The sequence below is a fragment of the Bubalus bubalis genome, chromosome 16, assembly GCF_019923935.1.
Source record: "Bubalus bubalis isolate 160015118507 breed Murrah chromosome 16, NDDB_SH_1, whole genome shotgun sequence".
Taxonomy (NCBI): Eukaryota; Metazoa; Chordata; class Mammalia; order Artiodactyla; family Bovidae; genus Bubalus; species Bubalus bubalis.
This window is the reverse complement of record NC_059172.1, coordinates 36,621,455-36,647,337: the sequence shown is the minus strand read 5'-3', so window position 1 is coordinate 36,647,337 and position 25,883 is coordinate 36,621,455. Positions and strand designations below refer to the sequence as shown.

The window sequence follows — 25,883 nt, the reverse complement described above, 5'->3', positions numbered from 1 at the left end:
AAAAATACCAACCCAATCATCAGCAGACAGGATTACCACTTCACTTAGCCTTGTCCATCAGAGGAAAAACAAACAAACAAATAAACAAACAAACATATAACTCAGCACAAATCTCATCCCACAAGAAGCTTACACAAACAACTGGGCCAAACTTGAGAGGGGAGAGGAAATAGGCAAACTACCTCAAAAAGAATTCAGAATAACGATAGTAAAGATGATCAAAAACCTTGAAAACAAAAGGGAGAAAATACAAGAATCAATTAACAAAGACATAGAAGAATTAAAGAATAAGCATAGAGAGACAAACACAATTACTGAAATTAAAAATACTCTAGAAGGAATTAATAGCAGAATACCTGAAGCAGAAGAATTAATCAGTGACTTGAAAGATAAAACGGTGGAAATAGATTCTGAAGAGCAGAATAAAGTAAAAAGAATGAAAAGAACTGTGAATGGCTTCAGAGACTGCTGGGACAATACCAAATTCATCAACATTCAAATTATAGGGGTCCCAGAAGAAGAAAAGAGAAAGGGTATGGGAAAATTTTTGAAGAGATTATAATTGAAAATTTCCCTAACATGGAAAAAGAAATAGCCAGTCAAGTCCAAGAGGCACAAAGAGCCCCATACAGAATAAAGCCAAGGAGAAACATACCAAGACACATACTAATCAAACTAACAAAGACTAAATTCAAAGAAAGAATATTAAAAGCAGCAAGGGAGAAGCAACAAGTAACGTACAAGGGACACCTCGTACTCTTAATAGAAGATCATTCAGCAGAAACTCTGTAGGCCAGAAGGGAATGGCAGGATATATTTTAAGTACTGAAAGGGAAAATTCTACAACCAAGATTACTGTACCCGGCAAAGATCTCCTTCAGAATTAAGGGAGAAATAAAAAGGTTTTCAGACAAGAAAAAGTTAAAAAAATTCAGTGCCACCAAACCAGCTTTGCAACAAATGTTCAAGGCACTTATATAGTCAAGAAACACAAGAGAAGAAGAAAAAAAAGATCTACAAAATCAACCCCAAATAATTAAGAAAATGGCTATAGGAACATCAGCTCAGTATATATATATATATATATATATATCTCAATGATTACTTTAAAAGTAAATGGACTAAATACTCCAACCAAAAGATACAGACTGGCTGAATGTATACAAAAACAAGACCCATAAATATGTTGTCTACAAGAAACCCAATTCGGACCTAAAGACACATATAGGCTGCAAGTGCTGCTGTTGCTGCTGCTGCTAAGTCGCTTCACTCGAGTCTGACTCTGTGCAACCGCATAGATGGCAGCCTACCAGGTTCCCCCATCCCTGGGATTCTCCAGGCAAGAACACTGGAGTGGGTTGCCATGTCCTTCTCCAATGCATGAAAGTGAAAAGTGAAAGTGAAGTCCTTCAGTCATCTCCGTCTCTTAGCGACCCCATGGACTGCAGCCTACCAGGCTCCTCCATCCATGGGATTTTCCAGGAAAGAGTACTGGAGTGGGGTGCCATTGCCTTCTCTGAGACTGCAAGTGAGAGCATGGGAAAATATATTCCATGAAAATGGGAAGCAAAAGAAAGCTCGAGTAGCAAGCCTCATATCAGACAAAATAAACATTAAAATAAAGATTACAGGAGATAAGGAAGGACACTACATAATGATCAAGGGATCAATCCAAGAGGAAGACATAACAATTTTAAGTATCTATGCACCCATCATAGAAGCACCTCAATACATAAGACAAACACTAACAGACATAAAAGGAGAAATGGACAGTAACACAGTAATAGTAGGAGACTTTAACACCCCACTCACACCAATGGACAGATCATCAAAACAGAAAATTAATAAGGAAACACAAGTCTCAAATGAGCCATTAGATGATCTGGATCTCTTTGATGTCTTCAGGACATTCCATCCAAATGCAGAAGAATACGCCTTCTTCTCAAGTGCACATGGAACATTCTCCAGGATAGACCACATCTTGGATCACAAATCAAGCCTCAGTGAATTTAAAAACATGGAAATCATATCAAGCATCTTCTCCAGCCACAACACTATGAGACTAGATATCAATTAAAAGAAAGAAAATAAAAACTGTAAGAAACACAAACACATGGAGATTAGAAAACATGTTTCTAAATAACAGGTTACTGAAGAAATCAAAGGGAAAGCAAAAAAAATTCTAGAAACAAATGACAGTGAAAACACAACTCAAACCCTAAGGTATGCAGCAAAAGCAGTTCTAAGAGGGAAGTTTATAGCAATACAATCCTACCTCAAGAAGCAAGAAAAACATCGAATAGACAACCTAACTTTACACCTAAAATAACTAGAAAAAGAGGAACAAAAAAATACCCAAAGTTAGTGGAAGGAAAGAAATCATACAGATCCTATCAGAAATAAATGAAAAAAAAATCAAAGAAATAAGAGTAAAGACTAATAAAACTAAAAGCTGGTTCTTTGAGAAGATGAACAAAAATGATAAACCTTTAGCCAGACTTATCAAGGAAAAAAGAGAGAAGAATCATATCAACAAGAATAGAATTGAAAAAGGAGACGTTACAACAGACAATGCAGAAATACAAAGGAGTATAAGAGACTATTATGAACAACTATATAGCAAAAAAAAAAAAGGATCACCTGGAAGAAATGGACAGATTCTTAGAAAAGTTCAATATTTCAACAACCCAATTACAAGCACTGAAATTGAAGCTGTCATCAAAATCTCCCAAAAAACAAAAGCCCAAGACCAGATGGCTTCACAGGAGAATTCTAGCAAACATTTAGAGAAGAGCTAATGCCTATCCTTCTAAAACTCTTTCAAAAAATTTCAGAGGAAGGAACACTTCCAAACTCATTCTACGAGGCCACCATCACCCTGAAAACAAAACCAGACAAAGACAACACACAAAAAAAGACAACTACAGGCCAATATCACTGATGAACATAGATGCAAAAATCCTCAACAAAATGTCAGCAAACGGAATTCAGCAGCACATCAAAAAGCTCATACACCATGATCAAATTGAGTTTATTTTAAGGATGCAAGGATTCTTCAATATACACAAATCAATCAATGAGATACAGCATATTAACAAATGGAAAGATAAAAACAATATGATCATCTCAATAGATGTAGAAAAAGCCTCTGACAAAATTCAGCACCCATTTATGATTAAAACTCTTCAAAAAATGGGCATGGAAGGAACATACCTCAACGTACTAAAGGGAAACAAACCTTATTCTCAATGGTGAAAAATTGAAAGCATTCACCCTAAGATCAGGAACAAGACAAGGATGCACACTTTCCCCACTATTATTCCACATAGTTCTGGAAGTCTTAGCTACAGAAATCAGAAAAGAAAAAGTAATAAAAGGAATCCAGATTGGAAAAGAAGTAAAGCTCTCACTGTTTGCAGATGACATGATACTGTACATGGAAAACCCTAAAAATAGTATCAGAATATTACTAGAGCTAATCAGTGAATTCAGCAAAGGTGAAGGATACAAAATCAATACACAGAAATCACTTGCATTTCTATACACTAACAATGAAAAATCAGAAAGAAAAATTCGGGAATCAATCCCATTCACCATTGCAAAAAAAAAAAAAGGGTTAAATACCTAGGAATAATCTTACCTAAGGAGACAAAAGAACAGTACACAGTAAAGTATAAGACACTAATCAAAGAAATCAAAGATAACATAAACAGATGGAGAGATATTCCGTGTTCCTGAGTAGGAAGAATCAATATTGTGAAAATGACTAAACTACCAAATACAATCCAAAGAGTCAATGTGATTCCTTTCAAATTACCAATGAAATTTTTCACAGAATTAGAGGAAAAGTTTCACAACTCATATGGAAACACAAAAGACCCCAAATAGCCAAAGCAGTCTTGAGAAAGAAGAATGGAGCTGGAGGATTCAACCTTCCTGACTTCAGATTATACTACAAAGCTACATCATCGACACAATATGGTATTGGCACAAAAACAGAAACATAGACCAATAGAACAAGATAGAAAGCCCAGAAATAAACCCACAAACCTATTGAATCTTTGGATTGTATTTGGTAGTTTAGTCATTTTCACAATACTGAATCTGTTTATGTTAAATAAGCAGGGTGACAATATACCGCCTTGACATACTCCTTTCCCGATTTGGAACCAGTCTGTTGTTCCATGTCGAGTTTTAATTATTGCTTCTTGACCTGCATACAGATTTCTCAGGAGGCAGGTTTGGTGGTCTGGTATTTGCATCTCTTTCAGAATTTTCCAGTTCGTTGTGATCCACATAGTCAAAGGCTTTGACGTAGTCAATAAAGCAAAAGTAGATGCTTTTCTGGAACTCTGAAGTTGTGGTGCATATACACAACGTAATATTACTCAGCCATAAAAAGAAACACCTTTGAGTCAGTTCTAATGAGGTGCCTGTATTTTATTCTCTGAATGGAGTGAGGAGATTGGAGGAAAAGGAAAAGTACTTTTGCAATTAAATAAAGAAGACAAGAAGATTACTCTAAGGCTGGACTTACTCCTTAACAGTGTAAACATGATCTACTTTGTTAGAGGCCTATGGTAAAATAAATCTATGGATTTTTAACCCATTGAAACTGGTTTATCCTAGACCTTTTCTCTCTTGCATGTTATTAAACACATTATTTAAATCTGTAATAACATTTATGGAAACTACAATTCTTGAAATCATCAAAACAATGATATATGGTGTACGAAAAGTGCAGGACATATAGCACTAAATAAATGAGAGCTAATGTGTGTATGTAATTCAAACTTTTTATCATTAGGCAAAATTTTTCAGCTGTATATTTAGCACTGATTTCACATTTCTACAAATGTTTCACCAACTTATATGTTATGCTAAACTTTTATAAATAAAGGGAATCAATAGAATTATATATATCTTATATATAATATATATATGACTAATAACATTTATTTTAATTTGAGACCAAAATTACAATCATTTCTCATTTTTTAGTGTAAGCCCAGTCAAAATTTATTCTTGAAATGGTTTTTTTCATTAACCAAACCAAAAAGACACTTTCCAAAATTTTTGTCTTTACTTTCTTATAGTGAAATAAGAAATTAAGCAAACTGTGAAAAAGAATCCTTCAAGAGCATATTGAATTTTCCCCCAATCACATTGTATTGTTGTTTAGTGGCTAAGTTGTGTCTGACTCTTTTGTGACCCCATGGACTATAACCTGGCATGTTCTTCTATCCATGGGTTTTCCCATTCAAGAGTACTGGAATGAGTTGCCATTTCCTTCTCCAGAGGATCTTCTTGATCCAAGGATCAAACTCTCACTTCTCCTGCATTGAAAGGCGGATTCTACACCACTGAGCCCCCAAGAAAGTCCACATTTACACTCACTTACATTAATATATTATAAATAAATGTAATTGAACATATAAAAGCAGTGTTATTCTGTATTTAAGGTTCTCAAAAATACTGAATATTTATGTTCTATAGGTTTAAGAATAGGACTTTTATAGTCTAATCCCGATTATTTTTGCATATAGCATCCTATTTACTTAAATGCATGTGTGTGTACTAAAGTCGCTTCCATCGTGTTGGACTCCTTGTGACCTTAAGGACTGTAGCCTTCCAGGCTTCTCTATCCATAGGATTCTCCAGGCAAGATGCTGGAGTGAGTTGCCAAGCCCTCCTCCAGGGAATTTTCCTGACCCAGGGGTCAAACCTGCAACTCTTATGTCTCCTGCATTGGCAAGTTCTTTACCACTAGCACCACCTGGGAAGCCTAAATTTACCTAAATGGCATCTTACAAAAAGAAGAGTTAAATCATAAATACCAAAAAGTATACATTATGTGCTTCTTGTTGAACCTAGAGTTGAACTGAAAGAATTGTGTGAAGTGTGTGGATATGATAGTAAATACACTAAAAGACACATGTCTCAAGTGCAACATGGACATCCATGAATCTACTTTTTCTGTTAAATGGATATAGGTTAGGAAACATTCTTCGTACTATTTTTTTCCCAAAGTCAGTATGCAACTTAATGGTGCTATTTTTTCAACCCAAATTATTTATCTAACTTAAGCGGCATTCCTCTATTTCATTAATAAAAACTTAATTTCCCTTAGACTTAAAATTCTAACAAAATATCCACAATATCATTCTTTCTTTTCCTTTTGACCTCATACTGAACTACCATAAAGTAAAATATGAAAAAATACAATTTGTTAAATTTCCCTCATTAAAACCATGCAATTTACAGTTAAGGAATGTCATCACAAACCACTAAGTAACAACTTGGTAAAGAACTGTTAATGCTATAATCAGTACCTCTCTCAGAGTGTCCTCATGATATCATGCTGACCACTGTAGAAAAGATAACTTTAGGACATTTTTCAGTTCATTATTGTATTCAGATAGAATTTTGCATAAGGGAAAATGATGTTAAAAAAAAGAAATTTGTAATAAATTTAGATAAAGTAGCATTAAAAACATTAACGATATAAGAATAAAAGTAAGGATGTCAAATGAGATTAATTTAGTATAATCTAGAATTTGCAAGGTGCTGTCTTCCTAAAGTCATCTGAGAAAGACACAATTGGATAGTTTGGGGCAATTTCAGCACTGTAAAGCTTAGCCCTATAGGATTTGTGATATCACTTAAAGATACTGTCAGGTTTGGGAAATTAGAGTTGTAAAGACTTTGCATCACACTCTACTGGTGTGCAACATCAATAGGACTCATGGTCAGAGAAGTAGGGAGTTTCAGTGGGTTCTACAGTATTGGAAAAATATAGATTAGTGAAATCCTTTCCTACTTTCAAAGCAATTTAATTCTAGCTGGATAAAAATGATGTGCACACAAAGTTTATGGCATTAACTCTGTAATTATAAAAACATAGCTCATGTGATAAAGTCAAGATCACTGGAATGGAATTTGACAAACCTACAGATCCAGAGGTTTTACCTGCCTCCTGTGAAACCTGTATGCAGGCCAAGAAGCAACAGTTAGAACTGGACATAGAACAATGGACTGGTTAAAAATCAGGAAAGGAGTACGTCAAGGCTATATGTTGTCACCTTGTTCATTTAAATTACATGCAGAGTACATCCTACAAAATGCTGGGCTAGATGAAGCACAAGCTGGAATCAAGATTGCCAGGAGAAATATCAATAACCTCAGATATGCAGAGGACACTACCCTTATGGCAGAAAGCGAGGAAGAACTATAGAGCCTCTTGATGAAAGTGAAAGAGGAGAGTGAAAAAGTTGGCTTAAAGCTCCACATTCAGAAAACTAAGATCATGGCATCCGGTCCCATCACTTCATAGTAAATAGATGGAGAAACAGTGGAAACAGTGTCAGACTTTATTTTGGGGGGCTCCAAAATCACTGCAGATGGTGATTGCAGACATGAAATTAAAAGACGCTTACTCCTTGGAAGGAAAGTTATGACCAAACTAGATAGCATATTGAAAAGCAGAGACATTACTTTGCCAACAAAGGTCCATCTAGTCAAGGCTATGGTTTTTCCAGTAGTCATGCATGGATGTGAGAGTTGGACCATAAGGAAGGCTGAGTGCCAAAGTATTGATGCTTTTGAACTGTGATGTTGGAGAAGACTCTCGAGAGTCCCTTGGATTGCAAGGAGATCAAACCAGTCAATCCTAAAAGAAATCAATCCTGAGTATTCATTAGAAGGACTGATACTGAGGCTGATGCTCCAATACTTTGGCCACCTAATTTGGAGAGCCAGCTCTTTAGAAAAGACCCTGATACTGGGAAAGATTGAAGGCAGGAGGAGAAGGGGACAGCAGAGGATGAGATGGTTGGATGGCATCACTGACTCAATGGACATGAGTTTGAGCAAGCTCCAGGAGTTGGTGATGGACATGGTATCCTGACATGCTGCAGTCCATGGGGTTGCAAACAGTTGATATGACTGAGTGACTGAACATCAACAAAATAGATCCATAGAATCAAAAGTTCTATCTTGTTATGTAGCTTAGAATTTGCTTGTGACCTTTTGGGCTTATTTATACTGGAAATTCACTGCACAAAGGCCATTGCAGAAGACAAAATATTAGAAAACACAATCACACACAAGCATGTTGACACATGGATCAGTTTTACTCACCTTACATAAATTACATCTACATTCATTTTGATAAATTATATCAACACACATTGTAAACTTCCAGGTTCACTGATGGATATCTTTAACAAATACCGAACTACAGATAATCATTCAACTTTTCTCCTTTTTGATATTTGTAACTTCCACCCCACAATGAGAAACAGACCTCCCATTAATCTCAGTTTTCAGGTTCATCAAATCTAACACGGACTAAATATTTTTTAGGCTGCTGTAAAGATGCAATTAGATGCTGAGGGGAATTTCATTATTATGTTTATTCAATAATCTGCCAGCAATACAGGAGACCCAGATTCAATCCTTGGGGTCAGGAAGATACCCTGGAGTAGGGAATGGCTACCCACTCCAGTATTCTTGCTGGAGAATCCCATGGACAGAGGAGCCTGGCAAGCTATAGTCCATGGGGTCGCAAAGAGTTGGACGTGACTGATCAACTAAGTGCTGCTACTGCTGCTGCTAAGTCGCTTCAGTCATGTCTGACTCTGTGTGACCCCATGGACTAAGCACACCCACACATAATTCCCTAAAGTACTGATGCATTTCAATATAATATGGTTTGAACTGCACAGATCACTGTGGATTACAAAACAACTCTGACCCCAAAAGGAAACCTCAGTTAAGGAATCTTGAGAAAGAAGATACCAAAAAAAAAGTCTGAGCCTAGTGTTATAGAATGAAGACTATTTTATCAATTCAGGAATCAGGGTCAGGGTCTCTAGGTAGAGGATATATCACAATTAATGAGAGTGAAAATAATAGAAATAGATACATCTCTTAAGTATAAAAATGTCTTAAGAGCAAAAAGTCCAATTGGAAAAATTCTGACTTTTGGCACTATGCATATTATTGGTCATCTTTTGGAATTAAAGGACAATGAAGTGTTAATGGTGAAGACCACACATAATTTTGTAAGATAGACAACCATAACTCCATTAAAAACAAATTTAGTCCAAAACTTGAACACATAAATATAATGAAAATGTTACTTTTAGCCCTGGTAGAGTATGAGATTATACTTCACAAACTACATGGAATGTGAAGATTTCAGGATCATAACAAAGAATATGAAGTGAATATATGTTAATCAGAAGGTAGAATGTAGAATAAGGGAGAGGATCCAAATTCACATCTCTAAATATTCCATGTGCTGGCCTTGGCCACCAGTTGGCTGTTTCTTTAGGCCATACTCACTACTCTTCCTTTATAGTTGCTTTTATCAACTTACATCTGATCTTTACTATTTAAAATTTCTATAAGTTTCTATAGGAACCACTGTTCACCAATCCACAAAAACATTTACAGTAAAAGCAATTTTAAGTTAACAAAAGCTAATGCAAGTTCAAATGTGTGAATCCAACTGCAGTAGTTATTTTGAAAATTAGATTCATGGAAACATAAAAATAATAAAACCATGAGCATAATTTAAAAATATATATAGCTTCACTTGCAGAACTTATTTTCCTTTTCAGCTATAGTAATAAAACACATTATTTAAAACTTTATTTTACTTATTTGTAAGACCATAACATAAAACAAGGAAGTACATTGCTAATCATTCCACACTGACTTTAGTTACTATCAATTCAAATTTTTCCATTTGAGTTTAATATATAAGAACTCCACTATATATGCTCCTGTAGTAAGCTGTGTGATTTTTTTTCAGGAAATAAGAAAATATTACTACATTTGATGCATATAGTAAAACCCTAATTCCCCACTTAATGATTAATTCATGATCATTCAGTAAGGAACTTTAGGATAATGAAGTGTTTCAATAAATGATATAGGAAAAGGACAAATTTATTTTCATATATACTAGAATTATAATGTATTATACTGAATTTTTTTTGCAGTCCCCAAAATGACACTTGATATATTTTAACATAGGCTAAAATACTATCATTTAATTTTGCTTTTAAGAAACACCTGTCACCAAGAGTCAATTGAGTTTAATTTTTGTACTTTATATCATGTGTAGATTCAGTTCAGTTCAGTTCAGTTCAGTCGCTCGGTCTTGTCCGACTCTTTTCAACCCCATGAATCGCAGCACGCCAGGCCTCCCTGTCCATCACCAACTCCCAGAGTTCACTCAGACTCACGTCCATCAAGTCAGTGATGCCATCCAGCCATCTCATCCTCTGTCATCCCCTTCTCCTCCTGCCCCCAATCCCTCCCAGCATCAGAGTCTTTTCCAATGAGTCAACTCTTCGCATGAGGTGGCCAAAGTACTGAAGTTTCAGCTTCAGCATCATTCCCTCCAAAGAAATCCCAGGGCTGAGCTCCTTCAGAAACTGGTTGGATCTCCTTGCAGTCCAAGGGACTCTCAAGAGTCTTCTCCAACACCACAGTTCAAAAGCATCAATTCTTCAGTGCTCAGTCTTCTTCACAGTCCAATTCTTACATCCATACATGACCACAGGAAAAACCACAGCCTTGACTAGACGGACCTTTGTTGGCAAAGTAATGTCTCTGCTTTTCAATATGCTTTCTAGGTTGGTCATAACTTTCCTTCCAAGGAGTAAGCATCTTTTAATTTCATGGCTGCAGTCACCATCTGCAGTGGTTTTGGAGCCCCCCAAAATAAAGTCTGGCACTGTTTCCACTGTTTCTCCATCTATATGCCATGAAGTGATGGGACCGGATGCCATGACCTTAGTTTTCTGAATGTTGAGCTTTAAGCCAACTTTTTCACTCTCCTCTTTCACTTTCATCAAGAGGCTTTTTAGTTCCTCTTCACTTTCTGCCATAAGGGTGGTGTCATCTGCAAATCTGAATTTATTGATATTTCTCCCGGCAATCTTGATTCCAGCTTGTGTTTCTTCCAGTCCAGCATTTCTCATGAGGTACTCTGTATATCAGTTATATAAACAGGGTGATAATATACAGCCTTGATGTACTCCTTTTCCTATTTGGAACCAGTCTGTTGTTCCATGTCCAGTTCTAACTGTTGCTTCCTGACCTGCATACAGATTTCTCAGAGTAGATGTGACTAATTCTGTGTGTTTCAACAAACTTTGTATCCAAAACAAGCTAAGATGTTTAAATATGAGTCAAAGCCTTATTGACTTGAATGCAAAACCAGAACATTGCTCTTCAGCACACAATGAATCTGAGAAAGCACAAACTCTCAAGAACATTTTCTCAGTACTTGTTTCTGCTATGGTTTGAAATAAGATAAATGAGAACTCAATATGCATCCTTAGAGTGAAAAATCTTGGATATTTGATCTCGAATCTGTTTGGTCTTCACACCATAAACAATAGGATTTGGCAAAGATGGGACAAGCAGATAGAGATTGGGTAGAAGAATGTGAACGTAAGGCGGAATATGGAACCCAAACCTGTGTGCAAAAAACAAGAATAAACCGAGGGGATAAAACTCAAGGAAGACACAAATGTGGGCAATGCAAGTGTTAAAAACTTTGAGTCTAGCTTCTTTTTGAGTCAGACTGAAGACAGTTATAAATATTCGAATGTAAGAGAAAATGATGAAGATTATGTCAAATTAGAGTATAATGAAAACCACAAAGAGACCATAGATCTTGTTGATTCAAATATCTTCTGCTGCCAGCTTCACAATGGCCATGTGTTCACAGTATGAATGGGGAACCACAGTGGTCCAATAGTGTTTCTGCCAGCATTTGATGAGGATTAGACAGGGAGCTGCAAAGAGGGCTGCTCGGAGTATCTCTCCAACACCAATCTGAGTGAGGAGTTTCTGGGTAAAAATGATTGCATGTATCAGAGGATCACAGATTGCCATGTAGCAATCCAAGGCCATGGCCAGCAGAATACCTGACTCAATACACTGGAAGGTATGGATGAGCCACATCTGAAAGATAGGCATCAAAATATATTTCTGGTGAATGGAACCAGAATATTCCTAACATTTTTGGCAGGGTGCAGGTATTGAGAGTAATGTCTGTCACTCAAAGCATTGCCAGGAAAAGATATATGGGTTCATGGAGGCTGGGCTCAGATTTGATAATGACCAGTAGCAGGAAATTCCCAAACGGAGCAGTGATGTACATGGCATAGAAAGAAATGCTGATTCAGAACCACATAGAATCCAGGCCAGGGATCCCAATCAGTGTCAGCACCGAGGGCATGAAGACTGTACCGTTGTGCTGGAGCATGTTTGTTTTGAACTCTCTGGTTTAGAGAGTCTGATTCAAGATGGTGGTTTTCGCTGAGTATCTTTCTTGTTTTATGTTTTTACTTATGTTCATACCATCAGTAGTTAAATGTGGTTTCAAATGGCAGTTTGACACACATACTCATTTTTTTATATATTGCAGTTAAATTTGGTTGTGAATGCATATAGAGTTTCCCTGAATAATCTATTTTGAATTTTCCTTCTGTTCTCTATTTCTCTGTCTCTTTTTTTGTTACGTATACAGATAGATATAAACACATACACAAACTTACAAATATTCACTATAGAGAGAGGAAGCACTCCTTCCAGTCAATGTGAATTCCTATGGTTTTTGCAAAATTAGTTGAAAACTATCTATTTGAATGTAGTTAAGTCTTCTAAGTTATTGAACTGTGGTGTTGGAGAAGACTCTTGAGAGTCCCTTGGACTGCAAGGAGATCCAACAAGTCTATTCTGAAGGAGATCAGCCCTGGGATTTCTTTGGAAGGAATGATACTAAAGCTGAAACTCCAGTACTTTGGCCACCTCATGCAAAGACTTGACTCATTGGAAAAGACTCTGATGCTGGGAGGGATTGGGGGCAGGAGGAGAAGGGGACAACAGAGGATGAGATGGCTGGATGGCATCACCAACTCAATGGGTGTGAATCTGAGTGAACTCCGGGAGTTGGTGATGGACAGGGAGGCCTGGTGTGCTGCAATTCATGGGGTTGAAAAGAGTCAGACATGGCCATATAGGCATTTAAAAAAAAATGAGGTATAATTGATTTAAAATGTGCTAGTTTCAGGTACTGGAGAAAGCAATGGCACCCCACTCCAGTACTCTTGCCTGGAGAATCCCATGGACGGAGGAGCCTGGTAGGCTGCTGTCCATGGGGTCGCTAGGAGTCCCACAGGACTGACCAGCTTCACTTTGACTTTTCACTTTTATGCATTGGAGAAGGAAATGGAGTGGTCCAGTGTTCTTTCCTGGAGAATCCCAGGGACCGGGGAGCCTGCTGGGCTACCGTCTATGGGGTAGCACAGAGCTGGACACAACTGAAGTGACTTAGCAGCAGCAGCAGCAGTTTCATGTATATAGCAAAGTGATCCAGTTATACATATGTATATGTCTATTTTGCTAGATTATTTTCCTTTATAGGTTATTACAAAATATTGAATATAATAACCTGAGCAGTATAGTAGATTCTTATTGGTTATCTATTTTACATAGAGTAGTGTGTATCTGTTAATCCCAAACTTCTCATCTATCCCTCTCTCTGGCCCTTTCTCCATTGTTTCATATGATTTTGGGTCTATTTCTCTTTTGTGTATAAGTTAATTTGTATCAATTTTTCAGATTCCACATGTAAGTCATATCATGTGATAATTGTCTTTCTCTGTCTGGCTTACTTCATTCAGTATGACAATTTCTAGGTCCATCCATGTTGCTGCAAATGGCATTATTTCATTCCTTTATATGGCTGAATAATATTTCATCTTATGTTTTACATAAGGAAAGATTGTTGACTTTGGGAAGATACTTATTGGTTTGTGAAGTAAGATTTCCACATAGATGCATTGAAATTATTATTATTTTCATTACAAAGTCAGTCACAACAAGAAGTAAGGAGCTCTGAAACTATCACAATCCTTTCTATGGGATAGTCCAGATAAACGTACAATTAGTTTGTACTCATATTTCTGTCTTCTTGCTTGCTTCAAGTGTGCTAACCTAGTCTGTGTGTTCAGAGCCAATTCAGGAAAAATCTTGGGTAAACATACTTCTCATTACTCATGACCATTATGTAAGACCACTTTGAGCTTACTCCCCTCATCGGTAAAGTAAAGGATTTGGTCTTCTTTGTCATTAAAAAGGCAGGCAGATAAAAATTAGCCTGCCTGGCATAAGTTTGCACAACTGTATGAGCTAATCATGAATGTTTCACATACAGAGAGACAGAATCAGAGTAAGAGTCTTTCATGAACAAGTGTGATGGAAGCCTTCAGGCAAGGCTCTTCATCTTCACTTTAGAAGGCAGGAGCGGATGAAGTAAACAACTTTGAAATTAAGTTTAATTGCAGGGAAAAAAAAAAAAAAAAACAAACCTCTAAGCTAGAATTATTCTTTTCATAGTATCAGATTTCTGGAGACAATGTACTAAATTAAAAGAATTGTAATCTGTCAAAACTGATGTATGACAGTTCTCTTTTTGTATGACACTAAGCACAGTGTTTAACTTATATGCAGAGTATATCATGAGAAATGCTGGGCTGGAAGAAGCACAAGCTGGAATCAAGATTGCTGGGAGAAATATCAATAACCTCAGATATGCAGATGACACCACCCTTATGGCAGAAAGTGAAGAGGAACTAAAAAGCCTCTTGATGAAAGTGAAAGAGGAGAGTGAAAAAGTTGGCTTAGAGCGTGGCATTCAGTAAACTAAGGTCATGGCATCTGGTCCTATCTCTTCCTGAGAAATAGATGGGGAACAGTGGAAACAGTGTCAGACTTTATTTTTTTGGGCTCCAAAATCAGTGCAGATGGTGATGAAATTAAAAGATGGCCATGAAATTAAAAGATTCTTACTCCTTGGAAGGAATGTTATGACCAATCTGCTAAGTCACTTCAGTCATGTCCGACTCTGTGTGACCCCATAGATGGCAGCTCACCAGGCTCCCCCATCCTTGGGATTCTCCAGGCAAGAACACTGGAGTGGGTTGCCATTTCCTTATCCAGTGAATGAAAGTGAAAAGTGAAAGTGAAGTCCCTCAGTTTTATCCGACTCAGAAGGCAATGGCACCCCACTCCAGTACTCTTGCCTGGAAAATCCCATGGACGGAGGAGCCTGGTAGGCTGCAGTCCATGGGGTCACTAAGAGTTGGATACGACTGAGTGACTTCACTTTCACTTTCATGACCATTCTAGATAGTATATTAAAGAGCAGAGGTATTACTTTGTCAACAAAGGTCCATCTAGTCAAGGCTATGGTTTTTCCAGTAATCATGTATGGATGTGAGAGTTGGACTGTGAAGAAAGCTGAGCGCCAAAGATTTGCTTCTTTTGAGCTGTGGTGTTGGAGAAGATTCTTGAGAGTCCCTTGGACTGCAAGGAGATCCAACCTGTCCATTCTAAAGGAGATCAGTCCCGGGTGTTCATTGGAAGAAATGATGCTAAAGCTGCAACTCCAGTACTTTGGCAACCTCATGCGAAGAGTTGACTCATTGGAAAAGACCCTCATGCTGGGAGGGACTGGGAGCAGGAGGAGAAGGGGCCGACAGAGGATGAGATGACTGGATGGCATCACTGACTCGATGGACATGAGTTTGAGTGAACTCCGGGAGTTGGTGATGGACAGGGTGGCCTGGTGTGCTGCAATTCATGGGGTCTCAAAGAGTCAGACATGACTGAATGACTGAACTGAACTGAACTGAAACACAGTATTTAAGTCTATAACTATATTTCCTTTCACTAAAGTATGAATAGAAAGTACTTCAACATAATAAAAAAGACATTTGTGACAAACCCACAGGTAACACACTCCATAGTGAGAAACTGTAAGTCATTCGTGTAAGAACAAGAACAAGATAAGGATGTCCACTCTTGGCACTCCTAGTAAACAAAATATTGGAAGTCCTAGCCAGAGCAATTAGGCGAGAAGAAGAAATAAAGTTCATTCATATTGGAAAGAATTGAAACAGTCACTATTTGTGGGTGACATGATTTTATACATAAATTATTCTATCAACTTCACCATGATGTATGAATATAGTAACATTTAAGAATACAAATTGGATGTTTAAAAATTTGTTGCATTTCTGTATGCTAACAGGGCCTTAGCAGAAAGAGAAATTAAAACAACCACCCTATTAGCAGTCTCAACAAAAATAATAAAATAAGTTTGGGAATAAATATAACCAAGGAAGTAAAAGACCTGTACAGACATTTTTGAAAGAAATTGATGAATACACAAATAAATGGAAAGGCATTCTGTGTTCATGGCTTGGGAGAATTAACACTGTCAAACGTCCTTATCACCTAAAGCCATCTACCTATTCAGTGCTATTCCTATCAAACTCCAAGGAATATTTTTCACAGAAATAAAACAAAAAAAATCTAAAGTTTATATGGAATATGAAAAGAACCATTATCCACAATATCCAGCTATCTCATTCCTGGGTATTTACTGGGAAACACAAAATTAACAAGAAAACAATTTGAAAAAGTATATATATATTCAGAGCTAATTTAGGTAAAATCTTGGGTAAACATATTTCTCATTACTCATGACCGTTATGTATGACCACTTTGAGCTTACTTCCCCTATCTGTAAAGTGAAGGATTTGGTGTTCTTTGTCATCAAAAACCTTAACCTGCACTGGCGTTAACCTAAACTTTCCACAAGTATATGGGCTAATCATGAATGCTTCGCACACAGAGACAGAACCAGAGTAAGAGCCTTCCATGAACAAGTGTGATGGAAGTCATATGTGTGTGTATATATATATATGTGTGTGTGTGTGTGTGTATATGTATATATATGTAAACATAAGGATTCTATATATATATAGAATATGTATAATCTCCTTTTATAGAATTAGTTGCTTCTTCTTCAGATATAGTTATAGAACTTGCTTTTACCTAAAAATATTACTAATATATCATATCATAGGTCAAAACAAGTATATTAAATGTGCAGTTTTTTATATTTACTTAATGCTTCCATTAACTTCAGTTATAACTCTATTACACATTTTAGTATGATTTTAATATTTTAATAATATAAATATGCTTACATTGCTTAATATTATAAATATAAAATATAAATATGTTTCAATGTATAAGGTATAAGTAGACTTAATGTTCAACACATAATTGCAGAACAAAGAACTTTAGGGCCTTAAATACAAAAATAATGATGATAATAAGTATATTTATAAACAACAGCATAGATTTTGTTTCATACACAATATATTATAATTCATTACACTGATATTTTTACATAGTAGCATTGATGCCACTTCATATTTTTAAACAGGAGAAGCAAAAAAGTATTAATATTTAGTTGCACTTTTAAAAGAAGTCCTTAAAATTTTATTTAATTAAAAACAAAGTCTTCATAAGTTCTTCTTTTGTGGTATCTACTGGCTAAATGTATGCTCCAAGTAATTCTGTATCCATACAAGTGAAACTATTTGAATAGGAATCAGAGCTTCAGTGTTGCAAATGTAAAATCTAGAGCTCTCTATTTCAGGAAACAAATGAAAATAAGAAAGCAAACAATCACATTAAAAATTAGTGTTTCTCAGGCTGAATTTGTATTATTTGAAATAAGATAGATGAGAGCTCAAGATGCATCCTTCAAGTGAAAAATCTTGAACACTCGATCTCGAATCTGTTTGGTCTTTACACCATAAACAATAGGATTGAGAAAAGGTGGAATGAGCAGGTAAAGATTGGACAGAAGAATGTGAATGTAAGATGGAATATGGAACCCAAATCTGTGTGTAAAGGAGGAGAAGAAACCCAGGAGATAAAACACAAGGAAGACGCAAATGTGGGCAATGCAAGTGTTAAAAGCTTTGAGTCTAGCTTCCTTTTGAGGCAGTTTGAAGACAGTTACAAATATTCGAATGTAAGAGAGTGTGATGAAGATTATGTCAAATCCAAGTATAATGAAAGCCACAAAAAGACCATAAATCTTGTTGATTCGAGTATCTTCTGCTGCCAGCTTCACAATGGCCATGTGCTCACAGAATGAATGGGAGACCACAGTGGTCTGATAGTGTTTCAGCCGGCATTTGATGAGGATGAGACACAGAGCTATAAGGACACCTGCTCTGAGTGTCACTCCAACGCCAATCTGAGCGAAGAGTTTGTGGATAAAAATGGCTGCATGTCTCAGAGGATCACGGATTGCCACATAGCGGTCCAAGGCCATGGCCAGCAGAATACCTGACTCAGTACACTGGAAGGTATGGATGAGCCACATCTGAAAGAGACAGACATCAAAATATATTTCTGCTGAATGGAACCAGAATATCCCTAACAGTTTTGGTAGGATAAAGGTGCTGAGAGCAATGTCTGTCACTCCAAGCATTGCCAGGAAGAGATACATGGGTTCATGGAGGCTGTGCTCAGATTTGATGATGACCAAGATTAGGAAATTTCCAAACAGAGCAATGATGTACATGGCACAGAAGGGAATGCCGATCCAGAACTGCACAGACTCCAGGCCAGGGATCCCAATCAGTGTCAGCACTGAGGGCAGGAAGACTGTACCATTGAGCTGGAGCATGTTGGCTTGGAACTGCCGGGTTTAGAGATTCTGATTCAAGATGGCAGTTTGTATTGACTGTCTTTCTTATTTTCTGTTTTTACCTAAATTCATATCGTCAGTGGTTAAATGTGGTTTAAAATGGCATTTTGAAAGACATATACATTTTTTTAATGTAACAATTCAATTTGTCCAGGAATACAGATACAGTCTCCCTGGATAATGTATCTCAAATTTCTGCTTCTGTTTTCTATTTCTCTCTCTTATTTTCTGTATATAGAAACATATACACTCTCAGAGGCATACAAATACTCACCATAGAGAGAAGAAGCACTCCTTCTAGTCAATGTGAATTCTTCTGGTTTTTACATAATTAGTTAAACACTATCGCATTGAATACAGTTTGTTCTGCTAAGTTAACAAGTTCTGAGAACATAAATTCTGTGTAACATAACAGGTTTTTTTTTTTTGTTTGTTTTTCAATCAAATAACTTATAATTCATTTGGACAGTCTAGTAGAGGTAAAATAATAGTAATGATAATAAGAGACTTTTAGAAGTTGCTCTAGATCTTGGGAAAATAAGTTATAAAGTGGCATAGTCAAAGAAGACATAGGCAATGATCTAAATGTGACAATCATATAAGACAGTTAGTATGCTAAGTATGCATATGTTACATATAAGGTTGTAACAAGTATTTAGAATCTGGCTTTATCCCCAAGTTGGAACCTAGGTAAATTTTTTAAGAAATATGGATAAAATTAGGTATTTTAGAGACAATAACATAAAATAAAATGCAACATGACAATAGAGAAATAGGCGAACTTATATTGGGATAAAATGTGATACATGAATCACATGCAAATTTATTTCTGCAAATTTAAATTGGGAAAATTTTTACCTGATTCAATAATATCCAAAAACGGAAAGCTGCTATGATTATTTCTCAAGTTATCAAAATCTGAACAATTAATAATATCTATATTGCAAATATATACCAAAATTTATTTTATCAATATTATTCTAGGAAAATAAATCAGAAAGTATCAAAACCATGAACATAAAACTTAAAATATACTATATATTGAATAAGTAACTATATTTGTTCAGTGGAATTCAGTTTATCATGTGATTCCCAATGAGAAATAACCAGTTTTAATATATTTATTACAAACCACCTTTGGACACTGTCATACAGCTCTGTTTTCTGTCTGCTCCATTCATTCTGCTATGGAAATCATTTGCTATTGTTCTAGTCATTAAGTCATATCTGACTCTTTTGCAGCCTTTTGGAGTGTAGCGCACCAGGTGCCTCTGTACATGAGATTTCCCGGGCAAGAATACTGGAGTGGGTTGCCATTTTCTTCTCTAGAGGATCCTCCCATCCCAGGAATCAAACCTGCATCTCCTTCATTGGCAGGTGGATTCTTTACACTGAGCCACCAGGGAAGTTCATGAAAGTATTAGCGTATGTTATAAAAGATATTTGCTGGCAATTTCCATATGTAAGCATTATTTGAATTCCTTGGAGGTTTATTTTTCTCTCACAGATTGAAAATAGGCACATCATTCATATCACTGTTTCTCCAAATATTTCCTAGAACCCTGAAAATCAACTCAGTATGACGTTTACCTTTTACTCATACTGGTTGATCACAGATTCCCTTCTTCCAATAGGGTTGTGCAAACTTATCTGCAGGATCATGGAAATCCACTTGTAAATGAGCCCAAAATGCAGTCTATTATTACACTATTCCCTTAGTCCCTTAGAGCTGCAATTCAAATGCTTATTTGCTTGCTTTTCTAAATCACTACCCAACTTTGTTGAAGAAGGAATACAAGAGTCTCTCTGGCCATTTCTCTGTCCCTCATTAAACTTTCGTTTTCAATTCCCTATACACTCACAAAAGTTTAATACAAGGCCCATATTGTCTTAGTTTACCATTGCTGCTTTTACTACCTTTTCCTGATTCACATTCTTCTCAAACTTTATATTCATATTAGCTACGCCTTTTACCCTGACACAATCTCCCTGCTTCTGGGGTTTGCATGGGGTTTGCAAAGAGCTGGAAACAACTGAAGTGACTGAGCTCAGTACAGCTCATTATCATTCCTTTACCTTTTCTCTGGTAAATTGCATATATATAAATAAACCTATATATGTATATATATACATATATAGGTTTATCAGTTTTCCCTCAAAACATGTATTTTAATCATGCATTAATTTAGCAGTTATTTCCCTTATGATAAAATATATTTCAGGTTTATACACATTTGTTTTAATAGGTGCTGTGATCTCATTATGAAATATGCTATAATCCTAAATGAATCCCCATGACTTGCTATATATTTTTAAATCAATTTAAGTGATTTTTTAAACCATTGTCATGAGACTTTGTCTCCATTATTCTTGAAAGTTCATATGTTTGAAGAAAATTCAAAATTATACTCTGTCCAAATACAATGAACTTTTTAAAGGACTCTTCTATGTTGTTTATTTGTGCAGTGCTTAAAACTATTTTATCTTTAAAATAAAAATTTTGTTTCTATAAACACAGTCTATCTTTCTTTTTTCCTTCAGTCTCAAGACACTCTTCTCCTTTGTTGCTTTTTCTGACTCCCTTTATTTTGTTGATGCCCTGAATTCCATTGAAACCCATATTCTTCCCCATGGTTCTTTTTCTTCTCATTATATATGGCTCTTCACCCAGACATTCTGTCCAACCTCAGAATTTCACTTACAACTGACTATGCCTAAATAAATAATCATACTTCAATAAATCTAACCTGAACACAGGATACATATGCTTAACCACCTCTTAAGCAGCTCCACAGGCTTCCATGGTGGCTCAGAAGCTACAGAATCTGCCTGCAATGCAGGAAAGCCAGGTTGATCCCTGGGTCGGGAAGATCCCCTGAAGACGGAAATGGTTACCCACTCCGGTATTCTTGCCTGGAGAACTCCATGGAGACAAGAGCCTTGCCAGCCACAGTCCATGGGGTTGCAAAGAGTTGGATGCTACTGAGAGACTAAATGTTCATGCAAGGAATTTCAAGTTGGTGAAGTCTATTTCAGGGATCAGGGAGAAGCCAAATTGGATTTGGTCTTTAAATTCAGTTATCTTTATTTGATCCAGCTTTGCCTGTCCTGTAGTCAATATACTTCAATAGGATGTACACAAAGGTCTTTTATTATACATAATTACATACAGGAGGAAAACCCCCCTCAGTTCCTCTAGAAGAAAACTGGAAAACCATTCATTCCATCAGACCCAATCACACATTTAGTGACTAAATACTTAGCAATAAGAGAAACAATTTTCATATATATATTAATAGTAAGCCTATTTTAATACATTATCATCCTAACAAATTTATCAGCTATAATGAAATATATGCTAGAATTCTGCAAGCTAATTTAGAATTCTATTTGTACTTACTAGGCTTTCCTCTGCTTGTTATATTTCCTTTAGGTTTCCTCCTACCATTTCTTTGTCTTTCCCATCAGACAAATACCATTGATTATTAAACGTTCAACCCAAGCATTACCTCTTCTATGAAGAGTCTCATGATATTCTATTTAAAATTCAAAAGTATTTGTTTCTGGCCTCAACATGTGACTATTTATTGAAAAATCTAGGAGAAATGCAATAGTATTTTATTTTCCTCAGATAAGTTTAATAACAAAAATGTACCAAACAATGCATTTGCAAATTCATTTGCCCTGTTTTCAGATGTATATCTGCAAGGAGAAGGGGATGAATTAGGAAAGGTAAATAACTAGTCAAAGAAAAATATTAGGAAGCTAATTACCTTAGTATATAAGTTTCCTCTGTTTTTATTTCAGTATTATTTTTAATACATAAGGTAGGATATGTACTTGCTTTAGTTGCAGATATAAAGAAATTCATCAGGGGTAAGAAGGGGAAAGAAATGTGAAAAATGCTAACCTGACCAAGAGGAACTCAGTACTATTTATTATTCTCCTCATGTCTTAGGTGAAATCCTGACAACTAAAGTATTTATTATTCTCTTCTTGCGATTTCATCAGAGAATCTCTTTATACATAGTTATAGAGTCCAATTTCCCACAGTCTCCTTAGATCCTTTCTCTGTGTAGATCTCGGAGGCACCTAGAAGAACACATACTCACAAGCTCAACTCTTCAGTCTTCTTACATGCATGTACTGGGATGGTAATACAATTGCACATGCAGTTATAAAGAAACTGTTTCCAGTGAGACAAACGAAGGACACATATTATATCAGCAGTTCAGCAAGGGCATGATGTAATTCTCCTGAGGAATGGGGTTAATAACAAATCATAAACAATAGCGTAATTTTTCCAGCTTTCAATGGCTTCTAAATGCATGAATATTGGACAAAGTAGTAAGTGTCAATTCTAGGACTCTATTTCCAGTATATTCTGAGACTCATAATTTCATTTCACAAGCCTGAGAGAAGTGAAAATAGTGATAAGAGCTGACCCTAATACTTTTGAAATCTTTAGGAGATTCCATGGATTTTTTTTTTTTTAATGCATATAAATTTCTTATTTCTAGAAACCACCTTGGTGGTAATCAATTTTGACCAGTCAATATTAGGTAACTCCCAATATACGGGATCAGCTACCCAACATGTCAAATAAACTGGGCCTTACAGGCATTTTTTTAAAAATTAAACTTTCAGTTCAGTTCATTTCAGTTCAGTCACTCAGTTGTGTCCGAGTCTTTGTGACCTCATGAATCACAGCATGCCAGACCTCCCTGTCCACCAGCAACTCATGGAGTTTACCCAAACTCATGTTCATTGAGTCGGTGATACCATCCAGACATCTCATCCTCTGTCATCCTCTTTTCATCCTGCCCCCAATCCCTCCCAGCATCAGGGTCTTTTCCAATGAGTCAACACTTTGCATGAGGTGGACAAAGTATTGGAGTTTCGGCCTCAGCATCAGTCCTTCCAGTGAACACCCAGGACTGATCTCCTTTAGGATGGACTGGTTTGATCTCCTTGCAATTCAAGGGACTCTCAAGAGTCTTTTCCAGCATCACAGTTCAAAAGCATCAATTCTTCAGTGCTCAGCTTTCTTCACAGTCCAACTCTCGCATCCATATATGACCACTGGAAAAACCATAGCCTTGAATAGACGGACCTTTGTTGGCAATGTAATATCTCCGCTGTTTAATATGCTATCTAGGTTGGTCATAACTTTCCTTCCAAGGAGTTAGTCAACTTAGCATAGTTCAAAGTCTTAGCACGTGTTTGCTTGAGTCCTTCAAGAATACATCCAGCAAAGTTGCTCTAATCCCACCTTCCTTTAGCCATGTTATCATCTCAGTCTGGTACTGTTAGGGGATTTGCTTGGCTTCCAGTAGGAAGGAGGGCTATTTCATGTTCCCTCTTCCCCCTTGTCTCACGTTCAAGCCATTCATCTCCAAAAGTAGTAGCTTCCTCCAAAACTCAAGCTTTTTGAATCAGGGGTCAGTGTTTGTCCCAAGACATACATTACATCTCTCCAAGTAAGCTCATTAAGTACAGTTAGTCCCATAAAGCTTTCTATGTACTTTTGGATCCTCTAAATAGTCTCAACTGCAATTGGTACTGTTAGGTAGTTAGAATAGGAAAAAGGAGTCCAAAATGTCAGTGGCTAAAAGACAAAGAAAGGAAAAAACCCACGAAAGCTGAACAAAAGAAAACCCACGGACCAGAGTGAGAACTTCAGGTGAAATAAATTCCTCTCCTTTTTGGCCAGCCCAATTTGCATAGGGCAGGCTCAGGGCAGGCTCAAGGCAGGGAGGAGACAAATACACAAAAGGAGGAAGCCAAGATGGATTGAGGCCTATCCTCTGGGGTTGGCCCACCCTCACGGCTTGAGGGTATACTATCCTTTGCTTAATAAAACTGAGTTGTAACCAAGCTGTAACACTGGTCCATCATTTCGAATCTTTGTTGTGGCAAGACAGAACTGAGGACATTACACACTCATCCAACAGTACTGTTTTAATTTTTATCAAGACTGAGGCAGCCCCTCCAGGAAGAGTTCCCTGATTCTCAGCCTGTTCAGTTGGAAACCCCAGACACAGGGGCAAAGTAAGAAGTTAGAGGACAGGAAAGAGCTGAAGGTTTCACACCCAAGTCTGGTATGTCTCGCAGACAGATAAAGAACAACACATATGGCACTTCTATCCATTTCTCTTGTTTTCTACAGAACTGATCTAATTATAAAACAGTACTGTAATTGAGAAATCCTTCAAACTGCCAGCATTCCCCATCTTCCAAAGGATATTATAGACATTCAGTATCACAGAAGATCAGCCGTGTCTTTCTTAAATTCTGGGGATCAAACTGGTCCCAGATTTTTAAAAAATACATTTTAAAGGAGTGGTTCTGGAACTGCTTGTGCCCATCTGTAAGAGAAAAAAGTGGCATCCACAGCCACAACTTCTTTCCACCAGAGGCGTCCCTCCCTGCTCTAGTTGGGGGTGTAGACAGATTTTCCACCGAAGCTTTCCTTCCCTGGTCAGACTTAATCTGTCCCTTACTGATGCAGGCACCTTACTCGTCCCTCCCAGTTCTACCACTGAGGTGGGGTGAAGATGCACCAGGGGTAGACCTGATGTCATCCCAAAGTGATTTATTTCCTTACCACCAAGGCCTTTGATTTCATTTGTCCTTTTCCTTTGATGCCACCCAGGGTGTAACAGTAGTTTCCTGAAATAATTCCCAAGCTGGGACTGCCAGGGGAAGCATCCATTTTATGTGTGCCTATGCACATTCCTGAGAATAGTCCTGACTGGAGTAAAAGCAATGAGTCATAAAGAGGCAAACAACAACCAAGATGTCCCTCCCGAGCTCCACCATGCTAGTGTATGTGATAGCAAAAGACGTGGTGGAGGGTCAGCCAGTGAGGAAAAAGTGATTTTTGTCCCTGAGCTATTAGGGCCAATCCTTATAGTTTATTTCTACAGATTCCACAGAAGGAATATCTAAGGAATTGAGACAAAAGCCACCAGAGAGCCTCCTCCGGTCCACTAAGAGCTAGTGCTACCAGAGGAAGAAGCCCATTGCACTTTCAATCTGGCCAAATCCTGCAATTCTCTATCTGTGTCCTCAGAAACCTCATGGTCATCAGCAGTGTTTTTATCCCTATAGATTTGAGGCACAGCCATGACAAAGACTCATTTTCAGGTTGCTGGCCCCTGAGGTAGGCAGCCAGGAGAGTGACTTCTAGCCTGAGAGATGTTCCTAGAGCTAGAGTTCCGCCTCGCTTCCAAACATGCTTATGTAACTTTCAGCTCCTAGCAGGGCTAGG

General features: G+C 37.1%; 1 protein-coding gene and 1 pseudogene across 1 annotated transcript; both read right to left on the bottom strand.

The window, feature by feature from the left end:
- Window positions 1–11,343: 11,343 nt before the first annotated feature.
- On the bottom strand, window positions 11,344–12,292 carry LOC112579348 (annotated as a pseudogene).
- Window positions 12,293–17,290: 4,998 nt separating this feature from the next.
- Window positions 17,291–18,589, bottom strand: LOC123329604 (olfactory receptor 52A5-like). Its single transcript, XM_044928979.2, has one exon. The coding sequence runs from the start codon at window positions 18,587–18,589 to the stop codon at window positions 17,639–17,641; it is 951 nt and encodes a 316-aa protein (XP_044784914.1). The 3' UTR covers window positions 17,291–17,638.
- Between the last annotated feature and the right edge of the window lie 7,294 nt (window positions 18,590–25,883).